The sequence below is a fragment of the Elephantulus edwardii genome, unplaced genomic scaffold, assembly GCF_000299155.1.
Source record: "Elephantulus edwardii isolate Elephantulus edwardi_28Jun2011 unplaced genomic scaffold, EleEdw1.0 scaffold00077, whole genome shotgun sequence".
NCBI lineage: Eukaryota > Metazoa > Chordata > Mammalia > Macroscelidea > Macroscelididae > Elephantulus > Elephantulus edwardii.
In genome coordinates, this window is record NW_006399827.1 from 2,729,690 (window position 1) to 2,757,237 (window position 27,548).

Sequence of the window (27,548 nt, forward strand, 5' to 3'; positions counted from 1 at the left end):
GACAGCGCAGGAGGGGAAGACCCTCTATGAGGTGGATTGATTCAGTGACCCGGGTACTCGGGATGGGTGTGTCAGAGGCAGTGCGATTGGCACAGGATAGAGCAGGGTTTAGGGCTGTTGTACATAGGGTCGCTATGAGTCGCAAAAAGACGGGTACATAACAACAACAACAACATTTGTTATTAGTTTGGTGGTTTGTTTGTTTGTTTTTAAACAAAGAGCTTCATCACTGTTAGCACAGATAAGTTAGTGAGGTTTTGTAGTCTGGTGACATGGGTGTGATTGGATATCACTGTGTTGGGTGTGATCTCATCTGAAGGGAATGTCATCTGAGATGCTCATCCGCAAGTAGGTAGGTCCTACCAGCTCCTCTTGGTTTTCCCTGTTTATCTGATATGTGATCATCTTTGTTAGAGTTACATCCTGTTGCTGAGCCAGCCCCACCCTACATGAGTAAAAGAACAGCAGTCAAAACTCCTCCACCAAACCCATTGCCTTTGTGTTGATTTGGCTAAGGCAGAGTAGAACTGAACTTCCTCACCTTGTTTCCAAAGCTGTAATTCTTTAAAGAAACAGGCTTCCACATTTTTCTTCTGTGGAGCCACTGAGAAGTTCCAACCACTGACTTTTCAGTACTTAACAACGGCCCCACCAGTGCTCCTGAGTATTCGCTAAGGATGAAATACTCTTAGACTGGACAGCTGCTGCTTGTGGGCTAGTCATGGCCCTGACCCACCTGAGGGCCTCCCTAGGTGGTCACCTGTCCACTTTGGTGGAGTCACTCCCAGCCAGCGATCAAAGGAGAGACCACCTCAGCACGAGCGTGTGCAAAGACTCACACAAGCAATGAGGCAAATCCCAAACTGAGCTCTGCTGATAGGTTGCCACAACCAACATACTCGCTACTCTGTGACCAAAACAATAACTTCCTGTGGGTAGGTGGGTGGGTGGAGACCTAACAATTTCATTCTTCTCATTAAGAGGGAACATGTTAACAAGATAACTCAAGTGAAAATTTGCTAGGTGTATTTTGACATGGAAATTAGGTGGTTATATATTCATATTCTGTGTGTTCATAGGCATGTTTGCGTTAATTACAGGAAATGAGTACTAATTTATTACTGCCCCCGCTCACCATCAGTCTGAATTTATTTACAGATGAGGTCAATGAAAAATTAGTTGAGTCTATTTTTCTCCCCCCCCCCCCCAATTTCTTTCTTTCTTCTTTGGAAACTTGCTGTTTAGAACACTCAGGACTGTGTTTTGCTGCAGATTTGTCACGGCTAATGAATGTTGCTATAGCAGTCAATCATGGACTCTAAATACTGTCAGAATTTTTTTTTTAAAAGCCTCAGTCATGAGCCATGACAGAAAAATAAACAAATAAATATAAAGCTAAAAAACTCTTTCACCGAGCAGCTACACTATGCAGAATCCCCCTGGGAAGACTAAAGGAGTCCAGAATAAATGATAATATAAGTGCTGTGAACGTAGAGAGGCAATGATGGTGTATGAGCACGGAGGATCTGCAGAAAAAAAATACACATACACACACGGGCGCACACTCTAGTGGAAAAATTGGCAATATTAGTAGCCTCAAGGTGCAATTTCCTGGAGCAGCGAGATTGACAAGGCAGTACTAAATGCTGTTAATTTAACTAACTTCAGATTAATGGTAGAGTCTGCTATGACTGAAGCCCTCAAACACAGTCTCATTATAGCCTTGCTGGGAAGGTCCTAAATATAGGCATTGACAGTTTAAAACAAATTCGTATACATTTGTGTATTTTTAGACATAGGTTAGGCGTCAGAGTTTGTGTCACAGTTTTCAGGTTGATTAATTGACCCAGTAACTGCACTCTCTGCCCACTCTCCCCCTCCTTCTTCCACTCCAAATTATAGAGAAAATAGGGGAATTGTGCTTGCTAAGTCATTCAGTGAGCTTTTTATTGTAAGCCTGATGTTTGACTTGCATGCATGCGTCAACACTTGGGTGAAAGGCACATGATTTATAAAAATAAATTTCTCTAATACTATGAAATCCCCCCTATTAATTTTTATATCCACAACAGTTATTACTGGTGTGAATTCCAGGTGGCATTTCAGATGGACAGCTTCTCTTTAACTATGCTTGGCTCCCCTTGAAATTTCTCTAGCTTTCCCCAGCACAACACATTTTGTGTCTGTACTCGTCTTTCCCTTTACTCAAGTCAGCTTTAGACTTGCTGCTCTTTGAGTAATAGTGGTGAAGAGTTGCCATCTATAAGGTTTTGCCTCTTTATAGAACAACAGAGAAGACTCAGAATTTTATAGCCGAGTGTGGCTTCTAAGATAATCTATAGTCCTGAACTTCTTAAAGTGGAGCATCCCTGGAAACCATCATTTGGAAATATGTATATTCAAATATAAGGAATTATATACACAGACTTTTGTGAAAGTTTATTACTTAGAAAATAAAACAAACACTTCTTTTATGAAAAAAAAATAGTAGAAATTTTTCCAGAAAGTTTAAGGTTAAAAGCAGAGATATTTTATAGAGATTTATTATTTTCTGTCTTACTTCTGTCATTGTTGTGACGTGCCACTGAGTCTGACCCGATTCACAGTTGATTCTCCAGTGGGTTTTCAGAGGTTGTAAATCACACAGGAGGAGACCGCCCATTCTTCTCCCATTAGCAGCTTGTGGATTTGAACTGCTTATCTTTTGGTGGACAGCATAACTCCTTACCCACTAGGCCATTAGAGCTCCTGACTTCTATCATTGTTATTATTTTATCATCAAGTTGGAACTGACCCATAGCTGATCCTCCAGTGGGTTTGCAGAAGCAGTTAATGGCACAGGAGAGCTTGCCAGTCCTTCTCCCACAGAGCCGCTGGTGGATTTCAGCTGTGTGCCCTTGAGATCGCAACACAATTTCTATGGACACATTGAGAAGCACAAACTAAACTAGTTGTTTTCATGCATATCTTTTATGATTAGTATTATTTTTTTTACCTAGAAGTCTTTTTAGAAGTTGTTTAGTAAACAATTACTTTTAAAGGCTTTTAAAATATTTTTAAATCAGCAGATTTAACGATTATTTTTCTTTCTAACATTAATGACCTTTATAACTATCAATAAAAGCATCTTTTCCAAACGGAGTTGATATATTTTAAGCAAAAGCAAATAAATACTGGTCATTCTAGTAGGATTCAGAGTATATCTTGAGTAATGATAAGATGGATTAGACTTTTTGAAAACTTGGCAATAATTCTAGGAGCCCTATTACTATTTTTATAACCCCAGGATAGGAACTATTTTAATTTTTCTTTTTTAAGATATATCAATCAAGACTCTTGGATAAGTATGATGATTTAATGAAAATTCTTTTAAAAAACATAAACTCCAATGAATATCCTTTAAAAAGAAAATAAAAACTAACCTTTTATCTATCTATCTATCTATCTATCTATCTATCTATTTCAATTTTATAATTGGTGTCTGTTTGACATGAGATCAGAGAACTCATTTTGGTGAGTTAGTTGGCAATACAAGAGAAGAACTTATGTAAGAACCAGGGTTATCCAAATGTTATAGGATTGGTGAGTTAAAGATGAGATTTGGAATGATATCCAGCCAGGAGTTCCTTAATGCTTTGGACCTCCAGATTTATTGGGGAAAGATTCTGTCTATTTCATGACTGATTTTTGTACCTACCCTCTTTTCCTACATCCATTTCCCTCCACTTCCATCCACTGAGTATTTTTCCCTTGAGTATACTGCTCCCTATTCTGTTTGTAAAGCTTGGATTCTCCCATCTTGCCGTTAGTTTTGTTTTGGTTTTTTTTTTTCCTCTCCAGCCAAGCAACTTTCTCCCTGTTGCTAGCACAATAGAGGGTTTGTGAGTGCATGGTGAGCAAACTGGAGGGGGCAAGACAACTCCTGAAATAAGCTCCTTGCTATTGTGGTGTTTAATTATCAACAGCATTTCTACCACCCAGTGCTTCTGAGTGGGTATTTGTTATAAGACCTGCCCAGCTAATTAACTACCGAGTGAGCATAGGGGTAGGGGTTTAGGTGGGAACTCGGTGTTCAAAGAATACAATTACAGTTACTGTTTAAACACTAAGATAAATACTAGGGACTGAGTGGATTTTTTTCATCAACAGAATCTAGCCTACAAATAGCCAACTACTTACTATCCCTTAATTTACACTTTTGAGGAATTTGGGTCTAAAATACACAGAGGGTTAAACACAAATTCATTTTTAATTGAATCTTTTAGGGAAAAATTAATTTTATTGCTATCTTCTTTTTCTTGATGGAAAAAATCAGTCACTGGGACAACATTTTAGTGTTAGTGTTAGAAGAATTTTTACACCCACTTAGACACCTCTGCCCTGTAATGCTCTTGACCTGTATGATTTCCTCTGTGTGCAGAATGCATGTGATAAGGGAGCAGGATAGGGAAAGCTTCAATTCTGTTGTTCATACGGTTATTGTGAGTCTTAGTCACCTTGATGATCCCTAATAACAACAGGTAAAGAATTTACTGTTTAGCAAGATAACCTAATCCATTTTCACACAGCTCTGAATTTTAAGAAAGTGAATTTTCATTTGAAAGGCTATCTTCCTTCTTCTAATTTCCAAAGTAGAGGCAATGTGGTAAAGAGATTTTTGGAGTCCTAGAGATCAGCTCTGGCGGGCTAGTCCATTCGGAGTTGTGGTGCTCACCATATCCCTTTGAATTGTCAAATCCAAGGGGGAAAGATGACAGTCTTCTCCTGTGCAGTTTCTTCTTGTCGTGTAACATCAGGTTGGAATAGACTCATAGCTGACCCTTGGGAGGGTTTTCAGAGGCAGTTAATTGCACAGGAGGAGATAGCCCATCCTTCTCCTGTGGAGCAGCTGGTGAATTTGAACCACATGCTTTTGGGATTGCAGCTCAGCTTCTTACCATTAGGTCACTAGAGCTCCATATTCAGATGCCTAGCAAGTCATCAAATAGACAATGGCATGGATCAGACTCAGCTTTAGAAATCCGATGGAGGATGAGACCTGAGTTGGTTCCAACTAGAGAGCAATGAGTTTGAGCTTATCGATTATGTGTTATGTGCCATTGAGTTGGGACTGACTCATTGTTAACTCTCCTGTGGATTTTCAGAGGCAGTAAATCACACAGGAGGAGACTGACTAGCTTTCTCCTGTGGAGCGCCAGTGGATGCAAACCAAGTGCCTTCCAGTTGGTAGTGTAGCTCCTTACCAGTTGGCCACCAGAGTCCCATACAAATGTATGACATTAATGAATTAGCAATGACATCATCTTGAGCCTAAGTGTCTCATCTGTAAAATGGGCATAATGGTAGTACCTGTTTAATAAGTGGTAATGAGTAAATGATAATCTTTACATAGAACCCTCTCAGTTAATGTCTATTTTCCTTATGACTATTCTACTTACTAGTCTTTATTTTTTGTTGGTTTGCATGCAATAATTCATATACATTGTGTTTCATGGATGTACATTGTGTTTTATGCGTTCTTTCATTTACATTGTGTTTTATACAATCATTGTATTTTATAAAAATAATTACTCTTAGGGAGCTTTGGTGGCCTAGTGGCAAGAAGGTACACTGCAAGCCCAGAGGTAGGTGGTTTGAATCTACCAGATCCTCTGCTGGAGAAGGAAGGGCAATGTCCTCCTATACCAGTCAGATCCGATTTGATGGTATACAGACAAAAAATAATAAAATAAAAAAGAAAATTTTCTATTCCAACTACTTTTCAAAAATATAATATATATTAATAAGTGGCACCAACTTAAATCCTGTCTGTTATTTCAGAAGATAAAACAAGGGGACCACAGTATAAACTTTGGATTGGAAGCTAATATTTTCTGGAATGCCAAAGATTGCAGTTAATAACATTTCTTTATTGATCATAAGTGATAGCCTTCTAAAAGCTTCAAAATTTACTTGTTTTAAGGCTGATGAATCAACAAGAACAATAGAGGCAGTTCAAATAATTTAATGCTTTTAATAATAGTAAATAAAAATTTTTCATATCAGAAAGTGAAATGTAAGTTTCAATTGACACATCTTGTTAAAGTGCAGGGCTCAGAACTTACTGTGGCTTCACTTACGTGTCAACATAATGTCTTATTTCCAGGTTCTAAGAACTTTTGAGAGTATAGTTCCTAAAAAGTTTTATAGATTTGAAGGTTAAATGTCAGTTTAATTACAGTGAGACTTTCTTTTCCTAGAACTCAGTACACCCTGAGACATAAGATTGTTGTTGTTGTTGTTATGTGCCATCGAGTGACCTGCAACTCATAGGGACCCTACATGCATCAGCTCTAAAACATGCACTGTCTTGAGCCAGTCTCATCATCTCCGACAGACTTGATCCAGTCTCTGAGTCAATCCGTGTCATCCTGGGTCTTTCTCTTCTGTGCTATCCCTCCACCCTTCTAAGCATTTCTCTTCTGTGCTGTCCCTCCACCCTTCTAAGCATCTAGAAAAAGACATTGTAGCTTCCACCTTGGTTGGTCTCTCCCTTATATCTTTTGCTCTCAGGCAAACAACTGCGATGAAACAATGCTACAGAAAGGCCCACACAGTAACAAACTGAGGCACCTCTTGTTAGTAGCAACCTGAACAAGCCTGGAAGTAGATGCTTATGCTTACTCAAGATGCAAGGTGACAGCAATCCCATGGGAGATCCTGTGTCTGTATTACCCAGCTGAAGTCATCCACAGTGATGTTTGTTGTGCTTCCCTCCTAAGTTTTGAGGTCAGGTTGGCACACAGCAATGTGCAATTAATAGAAGTGCAGTTATAATCTCCGTTTTGCCAACAATGACATCGAGGCCCAGAAAGGTCAAGGGACTTGCTCATAGCTAGTAAGTGGCGGGGGGGGGGGGGGCTTGCAGCTTGAATAGACTCCAGAAATTTGGTTCTTAGCTGCCCCAGAAACAAAGAGAAGCAACAACAGTAAGACAACTCCCACTATTTATGTTCTATTTTTGTTGCTTGTGTGGAAACACATGGTAAAAATCTGGATATTCATAGCATCACCACCAATGGCTACATTGAAAAGAACTGAAGGTGAGGAATCTAGATTTGTGTGTGTGTGGCGCACGTGCGCATGTGTACTGGAAGGTTCTAAAAGGAAGTTTTATCTAGAAATTGTTTTGATGTTTGACAGGTAGACTATGTCTGTGTTTCTATGGATATTTAAAAATTGAAACAAAAGACCCTCAAATGAAAAGACAGCCATTAGTACTTGAAAAGCAGGTGACTGGAACTTTGGCTGGCATGGGTTCTAGGCGTATAAACCATTTTTAAGAAGCTTAAAAAAACACAAACAAACAAACCAGGAAAAGGTCAATTCACTTGATATTGATTAAAATTATTCCCTTGAAAAGAAGTAGCATGTTCACACTTTCCCAAAGAGGTGGCTGTGGAATTCACTTGTTCAAGTAAATATTTATCAAGTGTCTCCTATTTGCTTGAGACACGGTGATGCATTTAAAAAAAAAAAGACTATCTTGCTCTCATGGTGTTTCCCTTCTCCTCCACGGGAGACAGAAAATAAGCAACTTGACAAACAGAGTGAAATATTGTACATTGCTAATTGCTGTGCAAGAAATCAAAACAGAGTTATGTGATTATAAAGCGGCATTAGATCTTGGGCTAGGTGACTCGGGCAAGTCTATCTTGAACATGTGTCATTTACATTAAGAAGTGAATGTTAAAAGAACTTGGCCATGTAGTGATCAAGATGAAAAAGACTCCCGCATTCCGAGCAGAGGGGGCAGCCAGTACAAAGGCCCTATGGTAACAATAGCTTGGCATGTACAAGGAATGGAGTGGTGGCGGGTGTGTCTGGAGGATCGTGAATGAGAGGCCAGCAGTGCAAGAGCCGGTCTGATGGACAGGCTTGGAGGTCAGGATGAAGATTTAGGTGCCTATATTTAATGAAGCAGCTAAAACTATTTGGGGACGCATTCTGGGCAACCTGCTGAAGGCTTGTTCTTTAGTATTTAGTGGCCTGAAATCTTTGCCCTTTGAGGGTGGATTTGGTTTCAGGAAACTGCTCTAAATCGTTTGAGGCCAAGTCTGGTGACTGTGGAGGGTGCGGATGCTGAGCAGTGCTGTTTTGGACCAAAAATCAGGCGTGACTCTAAGCAGCGAGTCAGATTTTCTCATAAACTGGCTCTGAGGACAATTCCAAAAGTGTTTCGAGCAATTGCAGCACTGTTGGGGCAAGCGTGGGGCCTCCCGGGAGGACCCTGTTCAAGGATAACACTCGTGTGGATTGTGGATTTTCGGCTGTGTTTGTTTACACAAAGCCAGCCTCATTAGTTTATAGTCACACCTCTCAGACTGGCCTGAACCAGCCTGTCACCAAGCAGCCTTCCTGAGAACCCCTGCCTACCGCACCAACTGGTGGGCATCCTGACAGGTTCACTGAAATCCCAACACTGGTGCCAGCACCGTGCGTAGGTGACCCCAACTCTGCAATCTTGTTTTGGAAAGTAACTGAAAGCAGTAGTTCTGGGGGGCATTTCCTAGTTCCCCATCCATCATTTGAGAGATGGTAAAATTGAAGCAAAGGGAGGGAAGAGGGCATGGAGAGAGGAGAGAGGATACAGATTGAAGAATGCTCAGAAAGCCTGAAAATGAGGAGCATTCCACTATTCTTATCGATCCACATTATGTGTTGTTCTTGTTATGTGCCGTTGAGTCGCTTGTGACTAATAGCGACCCTATGTACAACAGCCCTAAACTCTGCTCTGTCCTGTGCCAATCTCATTGTCTCCAACACACTCATCCCGATTGCCCCAGTCACGGAATCAATCCATCTCCCAGAGGGCCTTCCCCTCCTGCGCCTGCCCTCCACCTTCCCAAGCATGATGTCCTTCTCCAAGGACCGGTCTCTCCTTACAACATGACCAGAGTATGTCAGATGAAGCCTCAGAATCCTTGCCTCCAAGGAGCAGCCTGATTTAACCCTCTCCAGGAAGAATCTGTTTGTTTTCTTAGCAGTCCATGGTACCCTCAATACTCTTCTCCAACACCACAGATCAAAGGCATCAATTCTCCTTCTATCCTCCCTGGTCATTGTCCAGCTCTCTGATGCATAACAAGTGATTGCAAAGACCATGGCCTGTACCAGACGCACCTTAGTCTCCAGAGACACACCGTTGCTCTTGAGTACTTTAGAGAGGTCCCTAACAGTAGACTTTCGCATGGCAATACATCTTTTCATTTCCTGGCTGCTGGTGCCAAGAGTGTTGATTGAGGAGCCAAGCAAACTAAAGCTGTGAACAATCTCAATCTCTTCACCATCCATCCTGATGCTGCCAATTGGTCCAGTAGTGAGAATCTTTGTCTTCTTGACATTGAGCCTCAATCCATATTGAAGGCTGCAGTCCGGGGGTGGGGGAAAATACCGATGCAGCCAGGCAGCATCCACAACCAAATTTTACCACAGTGCCTGGGAAACTAGACTGTAACCAGAGTAACAGCAGTAGCAACAAAGATACTCAAGCACAAATCACTGGAGGACTTAAAAGTTTTTTTCTCATACTCTATGTGTGTGTGTGTGTACTGAAGTTCCATACTTGCAATTCTCAGCAGTTAAGACCAGCATCAAGAAGACTAAAATGCCAAATGAAATTTTCCAAGTACCTTCTACCTGCCAAGCACTTGGGTCAAAGGGATGAGACAGAAACCTATGAGAGTGACCAGATTCATACATGGGCCCACTGCCATCAAGCTGATTCCAATACACAGAAACCCTCAACAAGATGGAGTCACACAGAGACTACAGCAATGGGCTCAAGTATATCAGAGATGATGCAATGCGGATGGGACAGGGTAGGGCAGCGTTCAGATCCATTGTTCACAGAGTTGCTATAAGTCATAGTTGACTTGAAGGCACTTAGCGACAAAAGTAGTAACAACCGTAGGACAGAGTAGAATTGGCCAGTTTCAATGCTATAAATCTTTACTGAAGCCAACTGCCACAACTTTCTCACACTGAGCTTCTGAGCTGCTGATGGGTTCCAATTTCATACTCTTTGGTTAACACCGAGTGTTTAACCACTTTGCCACCAGCACTTCTTTCATGCATGGCTTATTGTTGTTGTTTTGTGCTGTCAAGTTGGAATTGACCCATAGCTAACCCTGTAGCAGGTTTTCAGAGGCACTAAATCACATGAGAAGAGATTGCCCATCCTCTGTGGAACAGCTGGTGGATTAGAACTATGTGTTTTAGGGATCGCAGTGCAGCTTCTTATCACAAGGCTACCAGAGTTCTCTTTCATAGATGGTAGTTGTGTTAGGTGCCATAGAGTTTAAGTATGACTTATAGGGACCTTGTGAACAAGTGACCTGATTCTTGTCCTATCCTATGCTATCTTCATAATTTTTGACACACTAGAGCCAATTGCTGAAGTCACTGTGTCAATTCATCTTGTTGGAAGTCTCTCTCTCATCGACCCTCCATCTTCCCAAGCATGATGTCCAGTAGTTACCCACAAAGTGTTAGCTTCTTCACTGGTTACTATTTACAGGGCCTTGATGATGCCAGATAAATGGCAGCTTTAAAAAGTGAAGACTTTCACTGATGATTCAAGAAATCCTCAGACTGCCAGACTGGGATTTAACGGTATGGTGAGCATAAATAAGTGAGAAGAAGGGATTTAGAATGGATTTTTTTTCACAATTTCTCTTATTTTTGTTAAGAATATACATAACAGAACAAACACCAATTCAACACTTTCTATGTACTCAACTCGGTGACATTAATTACACTTTTCAACTTGCTTAGCTATTCTCATCCTCCTTTGCTGAGTTGTTTCTCTCTCATGGACATATACTTACTGATTCCTAAATGCAAAGTCTAATTTTTCAAGTTGCTATTGCCAATTTCACCCATATAGATAGATTTAAAAAGAGCACAATGTCCAAAGCATTCTTCACTGATTAAGCTAACCACTATAGTTTGGTCCGGAGACTTCTGAGGATATTTCTAGTTTAAAAGTTAAAATATTATCTCAGCAGTATTACCATTCTGCATGCATGGCTCCAGGAATTCTGGATTTCATGAGAATCTGAAATTCTATTCTGCATATCCCCCTTTTGATAAGGATTCTTCAGTGAATTCTTTGATCATGATATCCAGGAGTGCTGGTTGGGCACCATCCAATTCTTCTGGTCTCATAGCAAAGGAGGCAGTTGCTCATGGAGGCAATGAGCCATATATTTAATTTTCCCTCTCTGATTCCTGATTCTTCTTCTCCTTCTATGGCTCCAGGAAAATATAGATTATTTGTGCTACCATGCATGGCTTCTTACCAGCTTTTACGGTACCATGACTGGGGACTTGTATATGTGAAATCAAGCCTTTGCAGATAACAGTTGTTTAACTAAACATAAGTCATAGTAATTGGATGTAGAAGATATTAAACAACCAAGAGCATAGCGTCAGGTGTTTAGTGGAGGGACTTCTAAGCATCATCAGCTTACCTCCTTTCCGACTCTGTGCTCATTTTCTGAGCTCTGGAGATCAGTACAAGCAGAAGCACTTGAGATGCTCCTTCAGCAATTTCTGACGTGTTTTACAAGTGATGGATATGCTTTGTTGATGATTAAAAGTAAGGAGATCAGGATAAAAGTCACAGAATAAAGATTGTGTATTCACCCAATGAGTTAACTGAGGTTCTGTTTCTACTTCGCCTCAGAGCAGTGTGCAAGGTTGGGTGACCAGTTTTGGGACTTTTCCTGTAAATGACGAAAGGTCCAGGATTCTGTTTCAAGCCATGTTTTTAAATAACACCTTCATGTTGCTTAGTGACTGAGTTTGAAGACTGTCTGATGGCTTGGAAGTATTATTCCTAAACTCATCTGTATCTTTGTGATTCCTATTATGAACTGCAGTCAGTTGCGGATACCACTGAGGACTCTCTTCTGGGTTTTGCTTGTGTTCTTGGTTGGCATGGTAGCAAGGATATTGGACTAGTTTTCAGAAGAGACTAAACAGAGAAAAGAAAGAGACTAACTATATTAGAAATCCTATGTTCTACTTAAAGGGTGCTGAAGTGGCATAATCTATAGGGAACTTTATTACTAACTGAAAGGCTGTATCTCTGCTGGTCCAAAACCACCAGTGGAAAAAGTTGAACAATCTTTGACCTCAGAAATCTATTGGAGAATCAACTATGAGTTGGTTCCAACTTGATGGCAATGAGCTTGAGTTGAATTATTCTGTTCCAAAATACTTAACTGTCTTTAGAACGTTGTTATAACAGGAAGAAATAGTATACACCTTGTATGCCAGGAACACTCACGCACACTCATTGATATTAGACTATCTGGACTTTAATTGTGGGTCCACTAGTTGTTAGTTTTGTGCCCTTAAATGAATCTTTGAGTTTTCTTATACCATGTTTTTTTCCTATTGGTAAAAATGAGGAAAACAAATCCCATCTCACCAGCCAGTTGTGAGGATCAAATGAGATAATGTAGGCTAAAGCCTTTTTGTACCAAGAACTCAAGGCATTATCATTATTTTCTTTCTCTTACAGTCTGCCTCTACAGCTCATGGGAACAGTTTGCAGCAGGTGTTTGCTTAGCTGGTTCTGGTTGGCAGGCTAGCTATGGTTTTTCTCATTGGCTGCTCTATACTCATGCAGGGAAATGATTCTACTTCTTTTATACTAGATGTATAAAGTGAATTTAAAATCCCTGAAAACAAATTGTGTTCTTCTAACTTGCCTCCCTCCAGCAGGAATGGTACTTCAGTACATTAAACAGAATAAAGAAGGATTTGTACACTGAAAGGTTTTAGCCAAGAGTGAAAAAAAAAAAAAGAGGAAGGGCCTAGTGGCCTCAGTCCTCAATATTGTTTATTTGGGAAGGAAGGATATTTGTGCAGAAGGAGACTGTCATCAGATGAGCTCCCGATATCTCTATTCGTTTGCTAGATGTGTGACTTTCAGTCAGTCATGGAACCTCTCAGAACTACACATTCCACATCTTCAAAATGAGGGTAATGACATCATTCTTCAGAGTTGGTGTGAAGACCCAGGAATATGTCTGTAGGTAATTCATAGGTAAACAATCAATATTTCTCTGCATTCTTCACAAGTGTGGGTCCCCAGATACTGCTCTCCCTTTGACTTCTTGGGTGGCTTGGATGAACTAGACGTCCTATTTCCTTGAGGCAGAGCTCCAAATTATTGCTCACTCTCTTTACAACCTTGTGAGGTTAAATTGGTTGTCATCCCAGAGAGGACAAGGGAAGTCACGGTTCTCTTAAACACATTTGCTTAGATTTCATTAGACATTTAGGACTTGAATCCTTTTATGGAAGTTTGACTATCACAAAGCAGCTTTGGGAGGTTGGAGGTCTTTCTGTTTTCATGGAAAATGCAGAGTTCTTTGTAGCGTCTCAGGTAAGTAGGACTAATGTTTCATCCAGCCAGTGCAGGATGGCCGTGGCAACATTTGGATGAATGGTCTCCTTGTTCCTATAGAATGGGGCTCAGTCTGCATTCTCCGTGTTCAGACCCACTGATTCTTTCCCTCACCCCTCTCCCACTGGATCTTTGGGACAGACATTATTGCTGAATAAATCTGAGGGCAAAAAAGAAGCCTTTTGACATCTTTCCACTCCTATTTGCCCATTCCTTCAAATACACCAGTTCCATTACAAAAAGGAAAAATACTTGGACTATGGAGTTCATTTGGAGAGCCCACATCCAACTGAATATCCTCCTCTCTTGGACATGGATGTGGTGAACTTAGCATTTTTGAAATAAAGAGTTTTCTGATACAAGGCTCGGCTTCTGTAGCGAGTTTACGAAGAGTCTTTGGGTGGTAGCGGTTTCTGAAACTGAGCAGCAGAGATGTGACCTCTAATTACATATTTGCTTGCTCCTCTTTCAACCTTTTGGTTCTCACCACTTGGAAGTAAGTGAATCAGCATTAGTGAAACTAACAGTTCGATGAGTTGACTCCCCCCCCCCCTCTTTCCTTTTAGGAAACATGAAAACTGTGGCTTAGAGCCATTTGTGGTCATTGGGTCAGAGGGTTTACACCAGACAAGAATGTTAGTGCCTACCTCATGGTGAGGATTAAAGGAGTCAAGGCATAGAAGTGCTCAGAACAGTGCCTGCCATGGGGCAAGTGCTGGAGGCTATTATCCTGTCCACCCCTGAGCAAGGGCTGCAAGCACTGGGAAATATTTGCCTTCCTGGCCAGCAAAGTCTTTCTTGGCGGAGCCAGCATGGCAAAGTCCGCAGGGAGTTGCTCTGCTAATCCAGAGGGGCGCCTTTCCAGTGGTCAAATTCACTAGGAGAAAGATGGGAAAGCTCCTTCCATGTGATTTATAGCCTCTGAAAACCCACTGGGGAGTCAGCTATGGGTCAGTTCTGACTTGAGAACTATGAGTGAGTGGGAGATCAGAGTTCCTGAGTGGTGCATGTGGTTACAGACTTAGCTCACCAAGAGACTGGTGTTTGAATCCACTGAGGGAGAATTTGAAAGAGAGGGCTGGTAATTTCCTCCTTGCAAGTCCTAGACATTGAGAACTCCTGAAACACATGGGGCAGCCATGAGTCAGAATTGACTTGACAGCAAGTGGTTGACTTTGACTGGTGGTGGTAAGGACTGTCAGACTTCAAATACGTCAGAACGATGCCAGTTACAAAAGACTATCTATTATATGATTACATTTCTATGAAATGTTCAAAGTAGACAAATAGAGAGGGACATAAAGTAGCTTAGTGTTGGACAGGGCTGAGTGCATGGGGTGGGGGAGGTTGTGAAGTGATAGCTAAAGAGTATTACGTTTCTTTTGGGGGTGATGAAAATGCCCTTAAATTGACTGTGGTGAGGATTGTGCAGCCCTGAGAATATACTAGAAACCATTAAATTGTATATTTTAAATGAATAAATTGAATGGTATATGAATATCTTAATAATGTTGTTGGGAAAAAAAAAACATCTTGATAGTTCTACCACTGCTCCCCAGTGCTGTCACCACCATTCTAGTCTGAGAACTAGAGCCTCTCTTCTGAACCACCAAAGTGGGCTCCTACTGGGACAACCTTGTTTCTCGTCATCTTCTTGTTTTAATTGAGCGCCTGTCTAATGACTTACTCTTTTGTGTGAAAAACAATATATACAAACTTTGTAAGTAAACCAATTTAAAATAAAAATTGTATTAAAAATATTTGAATGATAGTTTACAAATAGCATTGGTTTTTCATTTTCTAAAAAAATAGTTGGGGTAAAAAACTCAAGGTAAAAGTTTCCAGAAAAAAAATTGGATTCTCACTCAGTAGTGAGCTAGGGAGTGTTCTATGGCAACTTGTCCACACTCTCCCCATTTCTGCCCTGGGTTTTCTGTTTCCTTTCATCCTCATTTTCTATCTTTTTCTTCCTTCTCATCTTTGCTCGTGGGAACATCTTATTGTTTTGAGCTCCTACAGTGGGTTTCCCTAAGAATCTTTCTGTTGTTTGGCTGAAAGGTAGTCTCTGGAAATTACTTTAGTCAGCAGGGTGTCTTAGGTTGATATAGTCTGCAGTAAGTCCAGTCTTTTTGTGGATTTTATTTGTTGTTGTTTTATTTTCCCCTATCCCACCCTGTCTTCACCTTGAGTCTTCTTTTAATATAGTTGGCTGCCAATTTGATTTTTTTTTGTCTTAAATTTTGTATTGGTTTACTTACAAAGTTCGTAAAGCTCTTATATATTGTTTTTCACACTGGGTCTTTCCCTTCCCTTTACCCACCCATCCCTCCACCCATCAAAACCCCTATGATTTGAAGGTTTGAATCATCCTAGAGCTGCTGAGCAAATAAAAAGGTCTGGCAATCTACTTCCCAAACAATCAGCCACTGAGACTCTCGCGGAGCACGTTTTAACTCTGCTGCACAAGGGGCAACCCTCAGTGGGAATCTACCTGACAGCAACCAGTTAAACTTCCTAATTTCACATTTGCTCCACAACTGTCTGTGTTGAGTCTTGTGGAAGAAAGTGTGCAACAATGAATGAATAAAAAGAAACAAGATTAAACATACACATAAAGAATGTAAAGCAGTGTATGTCACAGTCTGCCTTCCATTTTTCCACTGTCTTCCTTTACGTTAAGAGTAAGAAGGAAACTTTTTAGGACTACTCACAAGGCCCTACATGACTGGCTGCCAGTGGCTTCTCTCTTGGGTATTACTGATCACGTTTCATTAGACCCATTGATCTTTTTCGTCTTGAAATCGGCCAAGCTTATTGTTGCCCCGACCCAAAACTTTTCTGCTGTCTGTTACTGCCTAGAATTTTATCGCATTTTGTCACAGCTCGGCTCATACCTTATATCATTCAAATATCACCATATCAGAAAGGTTTGCCTAGCCTATTTAAAATTCACCACTTCACATCAATTTATGACCAACCACACATCTTACATTATTCATAGCAATTCTCACTATTTGACTTTATATATTAATCTATTTACTTGTTTATTTGTAGTCTCCTCCATCAATATGTTGTTATTTTTTTACCACTGAGTTGGAATCTACTTCAGAGACAGTAAATCACAGGGGAGGAGATTATTCCTTTTTCTGCTGAGGAACAGCTGGTGGACCTGAACCACCTGCCTTTGGACTGACAGCACAATTCCTTACTACTAAGCCAAACAGAAACTCCCACTGATGTATAAATTCTGTACAAATAGGGATTTTGTTTTGTTTTCTTCAAGCCCACACCCTAGAGCAGCAACTTGTGTGACCCCTACTGACTGTGGATGCAGACTTAAACACACACAAGTACCCTTTCTCTCTACCCTCCCCTAAACTATCTCACGTTGTTGTTGTTGTTGTTAAATGCCGTCGAGTCGCAGGCGACTCATAGCGACCCTATGAAGGAGAGTCCTGGACGCTTGGGTGCCTTTCATCCTCTCTCCAGGTTCATAGGGTTTCCAGAGGCAAGCTATTATGGAAGTGGATGCCACTCCTCCTTCCACACTTGTTCAATCGAGGAGCTCCACCCTGCTCTCAGTCCGCACTGTGTAGCCAACTATTAACGCATTTGACACATCCGTGTCACAGTGTTCAGCCTCACAGCAACCACAAGTGACCACGGGACGGCAACTTGTACACCAGGGCTATACAACCTAGAGGAATCTCAAGTACTACTTTAAAATGCAAGATAAAGTCTTACAAGAAAGTTCTTTGGCGGTCCCTTTCAATACCAAGCTGTTTTACATATTTTAGAATGAAACTGATGTTCAGCCAGATTTTTGGGAAAGCTTATGTAAAATTTAGTGACTGGGGTAATGGGGGTAGTTGTGTCAGAGACAATAAGGTTGGCACAGGATAGAGCAGGGTTCAGAGCTATTACACATATGGTCGCTATGAATTGAAAGCAACTTCTTGGCACCTGACAACAACAACATATAAAGTTTGCAAATATGCCTGTTTTGAAAATCAGCAGTGACTCTTTTGGGCACCTGAAGTTGGTGTCTATTTTTAATAGCATGGATCTTTGTTCTCAGGTTTACTTACAGTGTGGACTTTCTCGGGCCCCCGTCCTCAGGAGAATTCGAGCGATGGGCACGTTGTTGGTCATGATGGCAATATCCAGGGGTGTCAACCCTTCACTGTTGGGCGTGTTGAGATCCAGTTCGTCTGGCGTGTACTGATACAGAAGGATCTGCACAGCATCCAGGTCCTGCTGCTCAACGGCCTCAAACACGGCTTCATTGCCCTGGAAGTTCTGAAGGAGAAGAGCCAAACCAGGTCAGCACACCTTCATAAAGCACTAGGCCTTTACCGTTGAGCTGTTTTGAATTTCGGGGGACTTCTTTAGTGACTACACTTCAAGTTATAAGTGACATAACTACAAAATAGCCCAAGGCCTCAAAGCAAGCTCCATGTTGGGCCTTCTCTCCTGCTGAGACTATACATTTCTGTGTACTTGGACGGTTAAAGCCAAGCTAGTCTAGAAATAAGAGCAAAATAATCAGCCTTTTCGAAACCCATGTTCTGTGGAATACTGTTCTATAGATCATTAGAAGGTGCTCTGTGAAGAAAGCAGCACTAGGTCAAATAAATGATTTATCAACTCGATGCAGTTGATAAATACTATACTGCATCAAGTTATCCAGTTACTCTGGGTGAAGTATAGGACCTTATAGGACCTCACAGAACCTTAGTAATTTCCACACGCAGCTGTGGTTTTCTAAGAGGGGAAAATATGACATGTTTGAAATACTTTTTGGTTACAGAACATGTTTCTCATGGAATTTATTTTATACATGGTCTTAGCCAAAGGATGCGAAACAAGCATTGCTTTTACTTTAACTGCTTCTGGAACAGTGTTCCCAGCACACAGCTTGGGAAACAATAGCATAGCAATGTACCACACGTAGTTTACATTTATAAACTAGATTGGAATTGAGAGTCTGCATTCTCTTTCTTTCTCAAATCTGTCCATCTCTATCTCATGTCTCTATTCAGGTTGTTAAGATCTCTTGCCCAGACTATGGCAATGACCTATATGTTGCTAGTTCTAGTCCTTAACTCATATTGGTGTGTGAATAATCCTTCTGAACAATGCAACACTATGTGCCACTCTTTCCTATCTGTTTTCCTGCTGATGACCAAGCTCCTAGCCTTATTTGTGTTCCAACCTTGACTATCAGTCCATACCTCCATCATTGAATAGTGGATATTTTTGAGTCTTGAGGTGTGGGGTGGTCGTTGTGTACTGTCGAGTCAGAAATGAAATGACTCATAGCTGGCCCTCCAGTAGGTTTTCAGATACAGTAAATTGTGTGGGGAGGAGGTTGCCCATCTTCCTCTATGGAGTATCTAGTGGCTTTGAACTGTGTGGTTGTTTTTGGTTACCAGTAAGCAACCAGGAGGGCTCCCTCGGTGAGGGTTGTTATTGTTGTTGTTCATTGCCTTTGAGTCGAGCATGACTCATAATGATCCTATGAACAAAAGGCCTGAAGCCTTTCTGTAACTATTGACATTTATCAAAGTTCATAGAGTCTCTGAAGGTGTGTAAGTGAGGTTAGAGTTGATGAAATCAGTGACAGTGGCACATTGTGATCTTGAGAGTGTTAGAGGAGGGGAAATGTAACTAAAAGCAATAGTGTTCCATGGAAAAGTTCCTTCAGAGGATTAATAGTAAATAAGAGAAAAAAAAACTGCAATTTTTTCAGATACATATTTCTGTACCTTATAGAAAAAGAGCAAAATATGTTCTACTTAAACATCTACTTGATCTCTTCCCTAAGCGCTGTTTGGCTTTTGCAAATGTTGAAACACCATTGTTCCTGACCTAGCATAGAGCTTGCCTATTCACATGTTTTATATCTTCAGTGACCAAACAATTAGAGGGCCAGGTTTAATTTTTCGTTTCATCAGAAAGAGATTTCTCCCTCCAAGAGGCAGCAGGTTGACTTTAGCTGAGAACATGATTAAAATTGAGAGGAAATATACAAAGCTAATATGCACATGATTGTTTTGACAGTGAGACTCGAGGGACTCAGCTATTTGGTGTACAGCGTTCTTTTGCTATAGGACAGTCTGCTGAATGAAAAAGTGTTTTGTCGACTATCTGCCTAAGTGAAGAGTCTCTGATGCCGAGGCCACAGCTCAACCACAACCAAACCCTCCCAGAAGATGCTTTTGAAATGAGAAAACAAATTAGAAAACAAATGACTTCAAAGTTAAACTGTTGCCATGTCCACAATTATGTTATTTGTTTGTGACTCTCGTTATTTCTAATGTCTCGTGTGCCATGTTAGGTCTCATTCTTAAATCATTTCATCCAACCCCTGCTTTTGTTGGCACACTCTGGCATGCTAGTGTCTGGAAGGCCTCAGACTCCTTTCTGTTTTGGACTTAGACAAATGGTGCCATTACCCCCTGCAGAAATGTCCTTGCTCAGCATGTTAAAATTAAGTCCTCAGCGTTTACTGCAGGTCCAAATGAGAAAATATTATATAAACATGTCTCCAGTGTCACCAGTACTGCTTTGTAGACCATTCTCTATTTTACCATTCTGTCATACATTAACTGGATGCTATAACTAATTGTGTTTCTCTTGCTCCTTTGACTGCTAATAATACATTTTAGTCGCTGTATTTGTCTGTCTTTCTTGGAGGAAGGGCAGCCAGAGTGCTCCTTAGAAGCAAGGATGGTGTAACTTCGTCCCACAGACTTTGGGTATGTTGTCAAGAAGGGCCAGTCCTTGGAGAAGGACGTCATGCTGGGAAAGGCAGTTGCTGGATGACCTGGAGTTGGAACCAACTCATAGCTAATGCTCCAGGAGGTTATAGGGCACTCTGACAGCCTAGTGGTAAGAAGCTGCATTGCAATCCCAAAGACAGTTTGAATTCACAAGCTGCTTGCTGGAGAAGGATGGGCAGTCTCTTATGCGATTTACTGCCTCTGAAAACCTGCTGGAGGGCCAGGCACATACAACAACAAGATGTACGGGAAGAGATTGCCCAGCCTCCCGTGGAGCAGCTGGTAGATTTGAACTGCATGTTCTTGAGATTGTAGCTCAGCTTCTTGCCACTAGGCCACCAAGGCTCCGTGGGGAAAGGCTGAGGATCAGAGAAAGAGAGGAAGGTCCTCAACAAGAGGGACTGACACAGTGACTATGGTGATGGGCTCGGCATATTAGAGATGGTGAGATGGCACAGGATAAGGGCAAGGTTCAGAGCTGTAGTTCACAGGCTCCCTGGGAGCCCTAATTGATGGCACCTAGCAATAACAACATCATCGTTGCCTGTATTTGGAAATTCCTGGAGGGAATTAACACAGTTGTTAACTGAGAGATTGGTTAACACAGTTGTTGACTGAGAGATTGGTTCAGGTCTACCCAGAGGTACCTTGAAAGAAAGGCCAGGTGATCTCCTTCAGAGAAATTAGCCTTTGAAAATCTTACAAAGCACAGTTCTACCCTGACACCCATGCAATCTACTCAAGAGAAATGGTCCTTCTCGTTGTTTTCACTAGATATTTGCCAAGGATTTTAGTTTATCTCTCTTCTAACTCCAAATACTTTCTTTTTCATTTTCATTATATTCCTGGTTTTAAAAGAGCATTATGTTGTTAGGTGCCATCAAGTCATAGATGACTCATAGCGACCCTATGAATGAAAGGCCTGAGCACTGTTCATACGTAGAGTTTCTGGAGGCAAGCCATTTCAGAAGTGGATGCTGCTCCTGCTTCCAGGCTTGTTTTAGTCAGGAAGCTCCAGCAAACACTGTCCATCATGGGTACCCATTACCACGATTGGCACAACAGTGTCCCAGTGTTCAGCATCACAGCAACCACGAGTTACATCTGTACAGCAATGCACAGACCAGTGCTATACCACTTCGAGGAATGTTTGACAGGAAAACAATATGAGCTCGGCCTGAGGGCCGCAGATTAAAATCACCCACCTTCGGCTTGGTAGCATAATTTTCTAAAGAGCATTATAGAAGATAGATATAACACATATACGTTATGTGTTCTCTGCCTTTATTCTGTCTTGAATCCTTTTGGAAGTGCATGAGTTACACATAAATAGATAAATAAAATGATCCCCTTGCTATAAGAATGAACTCTGGCAGTCTCTCAGAGCCTATTTTATCTGACATTCCATGCTTGTCTGATGGCTGTATTTCTGAGATTGGCATCTTTGTTCTCATTGTTGTTACGTGTTGTCAAGTCGCTTGCGACTCATATCGACCCTATGTACAAGAGCCCTTAACCCTGCTCTATCCTGTGTCAACCTCACTGTCTCTGACACACCTATACCCATTACCCCAATCACTGAATCGATCCAAAATTTGATCTCAGAGAGAAAGGAAAAGCAGAGGAAAAAAAGAAATCTCAGAGCCATATAAAACTTTAGCTTATAACACAGGTATCTGTAGTCCCTGCCCTCCTTGAATTTGCATCACCTTTTTTTCATTGCAAACATCATGCTCTGAAGTAAATGTGGATCATCTTAGGGTCTCCTTACCCCCCACCCCACCCCCAATAACCTAGCAAATCAAACTGAGATAAGAGCAAAGAACTGTATTACCACCGAGGTCTTCCTAAGACTGAGCCGGTCAGTTCTGCTCCTGAAATAGGCCTCATCAAATGAAGAGTGGCTGCCCTTCAGTTTCTCAGAGAGGTTTCTGTAGAGGCGCTTGGCAGCATTGGGAGAAGATGGAGCGCTGTGTTTTTTCGACTGAGTGAGATGTAAATTCTGCATTTGCTGGGTCATTTTCACACGGCAGTTCCTAAAAGGAGGAAAAGAAAATGTTATTTATAGAATACAGTTATTAATCAACAAAGCTTTTTTCATCTCTGATAACCACCTGAAATCCTAATAAAATATTATAACTGGAAGGTATTTTTCATTTGTTTGTTTAACTTTTTTTTGCATTTTTTATTAATGATTTTTTTAATGCAACATATATTTTTTACAGTATATTCTTTCAATTTAATTTCCCCCATTCATTCATCGTTGCACGTTTTCCTCCCTGCCCACCCCGCCTCCCAGTTCATTTTTTCTCTTTGAAAAGAAAAAAAAATTCTTTCATTGTTATACAATCTTCTTCCAAGTCCACTTTACTATGCAGTTTTCCCCTATAATCTTGTCATGAAAATAATACCTAATCCTATATTCCTTTTAAATAGTTCTCTTCCTCATCAGTCTCAATGCAGTATACATTATTTATTCCCTCTTTTCTTAGGTTTCCCCTGACCCCGATGTCAGTCCCACTTTACAACAATGGCACTATGCAGTATTTATTCTTTTGTGACTGAGATATTTCACTCAGCATAATGTCCTCCAGGGTCACGCATTTTGTGTAATATTTCATGAGTTCTTTGTTTTTCAATGCAGCATAGTATTCCATTGTGTGAATATACCACAGCTTCTCCATCCATTCGCTTGTTGATGGGCACTTAGGTTGTTTCCAACTCTTTGCTATTGTGAACAAAGCTGCAATAAACATGGGTGTGCATATATATTCTTGGGTGGTGGTTATGGTTTCTTTAGGGTATATTCCCAGTAGTGGAATTGCTGGGTCAAATACTATTTCTATTTGCAACTTTTTGAGAAAGTGCCACACTGCCTTCCTTAGTGGTTGCACCATTTTACACTGGAACAGGAGTTCCAGTTTTTCTGCAACCTCACCAGCCTTTGCTGTTTGCTTTTCTATAGAATTTTGCTATTTTTACCAGGGTACGATGTTATCTTATACTTGTTTTGATTTGCATCTCTCTTAGAGCTAGGGATTTTGAATACTTCATGTGTTTTTTGCCATCTGAATGTCATCTTTGGTGAAATGTCCGTTCATATCTTGTGCCCATTTTTCAGTTGGGTTGTTTATCTTGTTGTAGTGCTCGAGCAGTCTATAAATTCTAGAAAGAAGTCCCTTATCAGACATGTCATTGCCAAATATTTTTCCCCAGTCTCAGCTTCCCTTTTTACCCTATTGGAGAAAGTTTTGGATGTGCAAAGTGATTTTATTCTTAGCAGGTTCCATTAATCTATTTTATCCTCTTGTGGTTGTAATTTTTTTCAGGATGCTTAGAAGACTGTTTATGCTGTGGATTAGGACTTCTAGAATTCAGCTGTAAGGTATCTTAGAGATCATCAGATCCAGATTCTCCATGTTGTTTAAAGAAAATGGAAACAAAAATAAGTTTCATGCTTGTTTCTGTTAAGTGGACTCTACTTCATAGTGACCCTATGAACAACAGATATGAACTTCACCCTATTCTGCTTGTTATTGTTGTGTACCATCAAGTCAGAGCTGGCCCATAGCAGACTCTCCAGTGGGTTTTCTGAAACAGTAATTACACAGGGGGAAATTGCCCATCCTTTTCCAGCAGAGCAGCTGGTGGATTTGAACTGCATGCCTTTCGGATTGCAGCAAAATTTCTTACCACTAGGCTATTATGGTCACATAATTAATTAATGGCAGAAATTAGAGGAAAACCTTTGTTACAATATAGGGAGCTCTGGTGGCCTAACAGTAAGGAATTGTGGTATCAAGCCATAGGTATGTGGTTCAAATCTACCCCCTGCTCTGGAGAAGAAAGGCAGTTTCCTCCCGTACAATTCACAGCCTCTGAAAATACAGTGGAAGGTCAGTGAAGAGTCAGTTTTAACATGAAGGCGCACAACAACATTTACCGTATGGCCTTGATCTGGACTCAGAAGTCTTTTGGTCTCTCTCCAATAGGAGGAAGCGACTCCAGTCTCTAACCTAGGCAGCCTGGTCCATTCCTCTTGGATATAAGGGTGAATTGGGCTTTTCCACTTACATCTTCTTGGATGCTCTTCTTTGCTGGGAGTATATGGAAATGTAATTGCACTCTGAAGATCACTCCCCGTCATGTTGCTGTTGTTGTTAGATGCTGTCGAGTTGAGTATGTCTCCGCAACCCTATGAACAACAGACCCGAATCCTTCCCTATCCTGTGCCATCATCGTCACCTCTGATACATGAGAGCCCATTGCTGCAGTCACCATGCCAGTCCATCTCCTCGAGGGGCTTCTTCTATTCTGCTGAGCCTCTACTTTCATAGCATGATGTTCTTTTCCAAAGTATAGCCTTTCCTAGCAATGTGTCCAAAGTATGAAAGAGGAAGCTTCATATCTTTGCCTCCCAAGAGCACTCTGATGATAATTTTTCCAAGACATATCTGTTTGTTCTTTTGGCAGTCCATGGTATGTTCAATACTCCTCTTCAACAACATAACTCAAAGGCATCAATTCTTATGTCATTCTTATTTACTGTCCAGCTCTCAGATGCACAGCAAGTGATTGAAAAGATCATGGACTGAATCGGGCACACCTTAGTCTTCAAGATGGTATCATTGCTCTTCAGTATTTTGGAGAGGTCTTTGACAGCAGAGTTGCCCAGTGGAATACATCTCTTGATCTTATGACTGCTGGAGGTGAGGATATTGATTGTTGATCCAAGCAAGATGAAATCATTGACAACTTTGATTCTTTCTCCATCTATAATGATGTTACTTATGGTGAGGAATCTTTTTTCCCCTTGATATTGAGTTGTAATTCATATTGAAGATTGTAGCACTTAATCTTCTGCAAAAAAGTATTTCAAATCATCCTCACTTTCAGCAAGAAGGTTGTGTCGTCTACATAATGCAGTTTATTGACGTCTTCTGCCAATGCTGATGCCACATTCCTCGTCATAGAATCCATCTTCCTGTACTATTTTCTCAGCATACAGATTAAATGTGTATGGAGAAATGATTCTTACCTGGCACACTCCCTTCCTGTTTTTAAACCATGCAGTGTTCTCATTCTCTGTTCGAACAGATTCCTGGTCTAGGCATAGATTTCATATAAGCACAATTAAGTGTCTGGGATTCCCATTCTTCTTAATGTTAGCCTTTGGATAGTCAATAAAACACAAATAGACATGCTTCTGGTATTCTCTACTTTCAGCCAGGATCCATCTGACCTCGGGAATTATATCCTTGGTGCCACTGCCTCTTGCAAACCACACTTGAACTTCTGGAATTTCCTTGTCAGTATACCATTCTAGCTGTTTTGGATGATCTTCAAAAATATTTTGCTTGTATGTGATATTAATGATATTGTTCGTTAGGAGTTCATTATTGTGTGTGTGCATTGTTCTTGGGTACGTATACACTTGCTTGGTTCATTAGGAATGATATTGTTTCATTAGGAGTATATATTGTTCTTAAGTGCATATAAGCTTGCTTGTTTATTATTTGCTCTTATTAGTACAGCACTTTTCTGTCGGTCTGCTGTACTGGTGTGACCTGTGAGTTGTTGTTACGCTGGAAGCTATATGTTTGATATGTCAGAAGGGTCCCCCATGGGGGGCATCTTGCAGCAGAGCTCCTAGACTGGCAGAGTAGGAAGCGAGTTTGGCTATGCGCTTCTGAAATAACAAGTCTTCAATAACCCTATGAACCTATGATACCCCCATCTTGAGGGGCAGTGAAATTGTCCTTGTGCTCTCAGTTAGGTAAGCCACTCTACTGTCCAGAGGCTCAGTACTCACGGTCCTATTGCTGCTATTGTCTTCCATCCTCCAGGGCACTCAAAACTAGAATTCACAAGTCATAATGTATTATTCCAGTTATCTCTAATGAGTATCAAGTTTCCTGGAGATTTGACATGCCATTTTAAAAGTCACCAGCGTTTTGGAATGTTGTCGTTATGTGCCATTGAGTCAGGACTGACTCATAGGTGACCCTCCCGTAGGGTTTCAGAGGCTGGAAATTGCATGGGAGGAGACTGCACATTTTTCTCCTGCAGAGTTGCTGGTAGATTCGAACCACCCTAGTGGCAAGAAGTTGCCCTGCAATCCCAGAGATAAGCGGTTCGAATCCACCAGATGCTCTGCTGGAGAAGGAGGGGCCATCTCCTCCTCTACCAGTCAGATCCGATTTGACGGTACAGAAAATAATAAAACAGCACCTGTAAAGAGAGACTGGCTGATCTCTACCTGGACCGCCCCCAACTTCCTAACACTTATTAATTTATGAAACTGTTTTTCTCAGCGCAGTTTTGTTTTGTGTGTCCATTGGATTACAAACTTTATTAAAAAATAAAAAAAAAAAAATACAAAACACAAAAAACAACAACAACAACAACAACAAAAAACAGAAAAACAAAAAACAAAACCCCTTACATATCAGGCCACTAGAATTCCCTGTGCTTTGAGTATTTCCCTTAAAATATTGACACTGCCAAGGCTGTGGCTTTGTGGTGTGTCAATATGCATTGAATGAAAAAAAAAAGCATGGATGAAATCTTGGTCAAGAGACTTAGATGTAAAATGTTCCATTCTCAGTTTTAGTGGGCCCAGGGCTCTCGGAAACAGTCTTCAATCTCCAGCAGGGTCTTCTATTTTTAATTTCGCTATTTCTACTTAGCTGTGACCCTTGAACCATCTCCAGTCCTTAAGTTTTATGGCCTATAGACCTCATGATATAAATACCATGTAGAACCTCTTTTATTACTCAAACTCTTCATATATTAAAATCAATAGTTCCCTAATTACAATAAATTGGAATTGGTTAGTATCACATAAAGTGCTTATGTTTCCTGTCACATGCTACCCCATGTGATCACTTTTATGTTTCAACCTGGCTGGTTTTCTTGCAGTTTCTTAAATACTTCAACCTCTTCTCTATATCTGAGTCCTTGCTTGTACTGCTTTCACTGTCTGGAAGTCCATCTCTGTCTGCACCATCTAGGAAATCTGTGTTGATTCTTAAAAATCTATATTCAAAGAATCTCTGACATTCCAGATATATTTCTATATTTCTTTATCCATTTACTTAGTATTTACCTCTATGGCAAGTACTATATAATTATTTGTTTAGCTGTTTTAGCATTCAGAAGAACAAGGATTGTCGTATGTGAGTTTTTGTGTCTTTGGTCACTTAATTGTAAGTATCAATAGGGAACTCTGGTGACACTGTGTGTATTGTGTCAGGATGCTAACTATCAGACTATGTTTTTAATCCACTGGGAGCTCAGTG

The 27,548-nt window shown here is 40.8% G+C and overlaps 1 protein-coding gene across 1 annotated transcript in view; it reads right to left on the bottom strand.

The window, feature by feature from the left end:
- Window positions 1–27,548, bottom strand: part of ANKFN1 (ankyrin-repeat and fibronectin type III domain containing 1) — a 219,640-nt gene that overhangs the window by 163,099 nt on the left and 28,993 nt on the right. The window contains exons 3-4 of the mRNA XM_006889455.1: window positions 22,082–22,283; window positions 17,551–17,761 (exon numbers count right to left, since the gene is read on the bottom strand). Coding sequence (XP_006889517.1) covers window positions 17,551–17,761; window positions 22,082–22,283 — 413 coding nt within the window. The remainder of the gene's footprint in view (window positions 1–17,550; window positions 17,762–22,081; window positions 22,284–27,548) is intronic.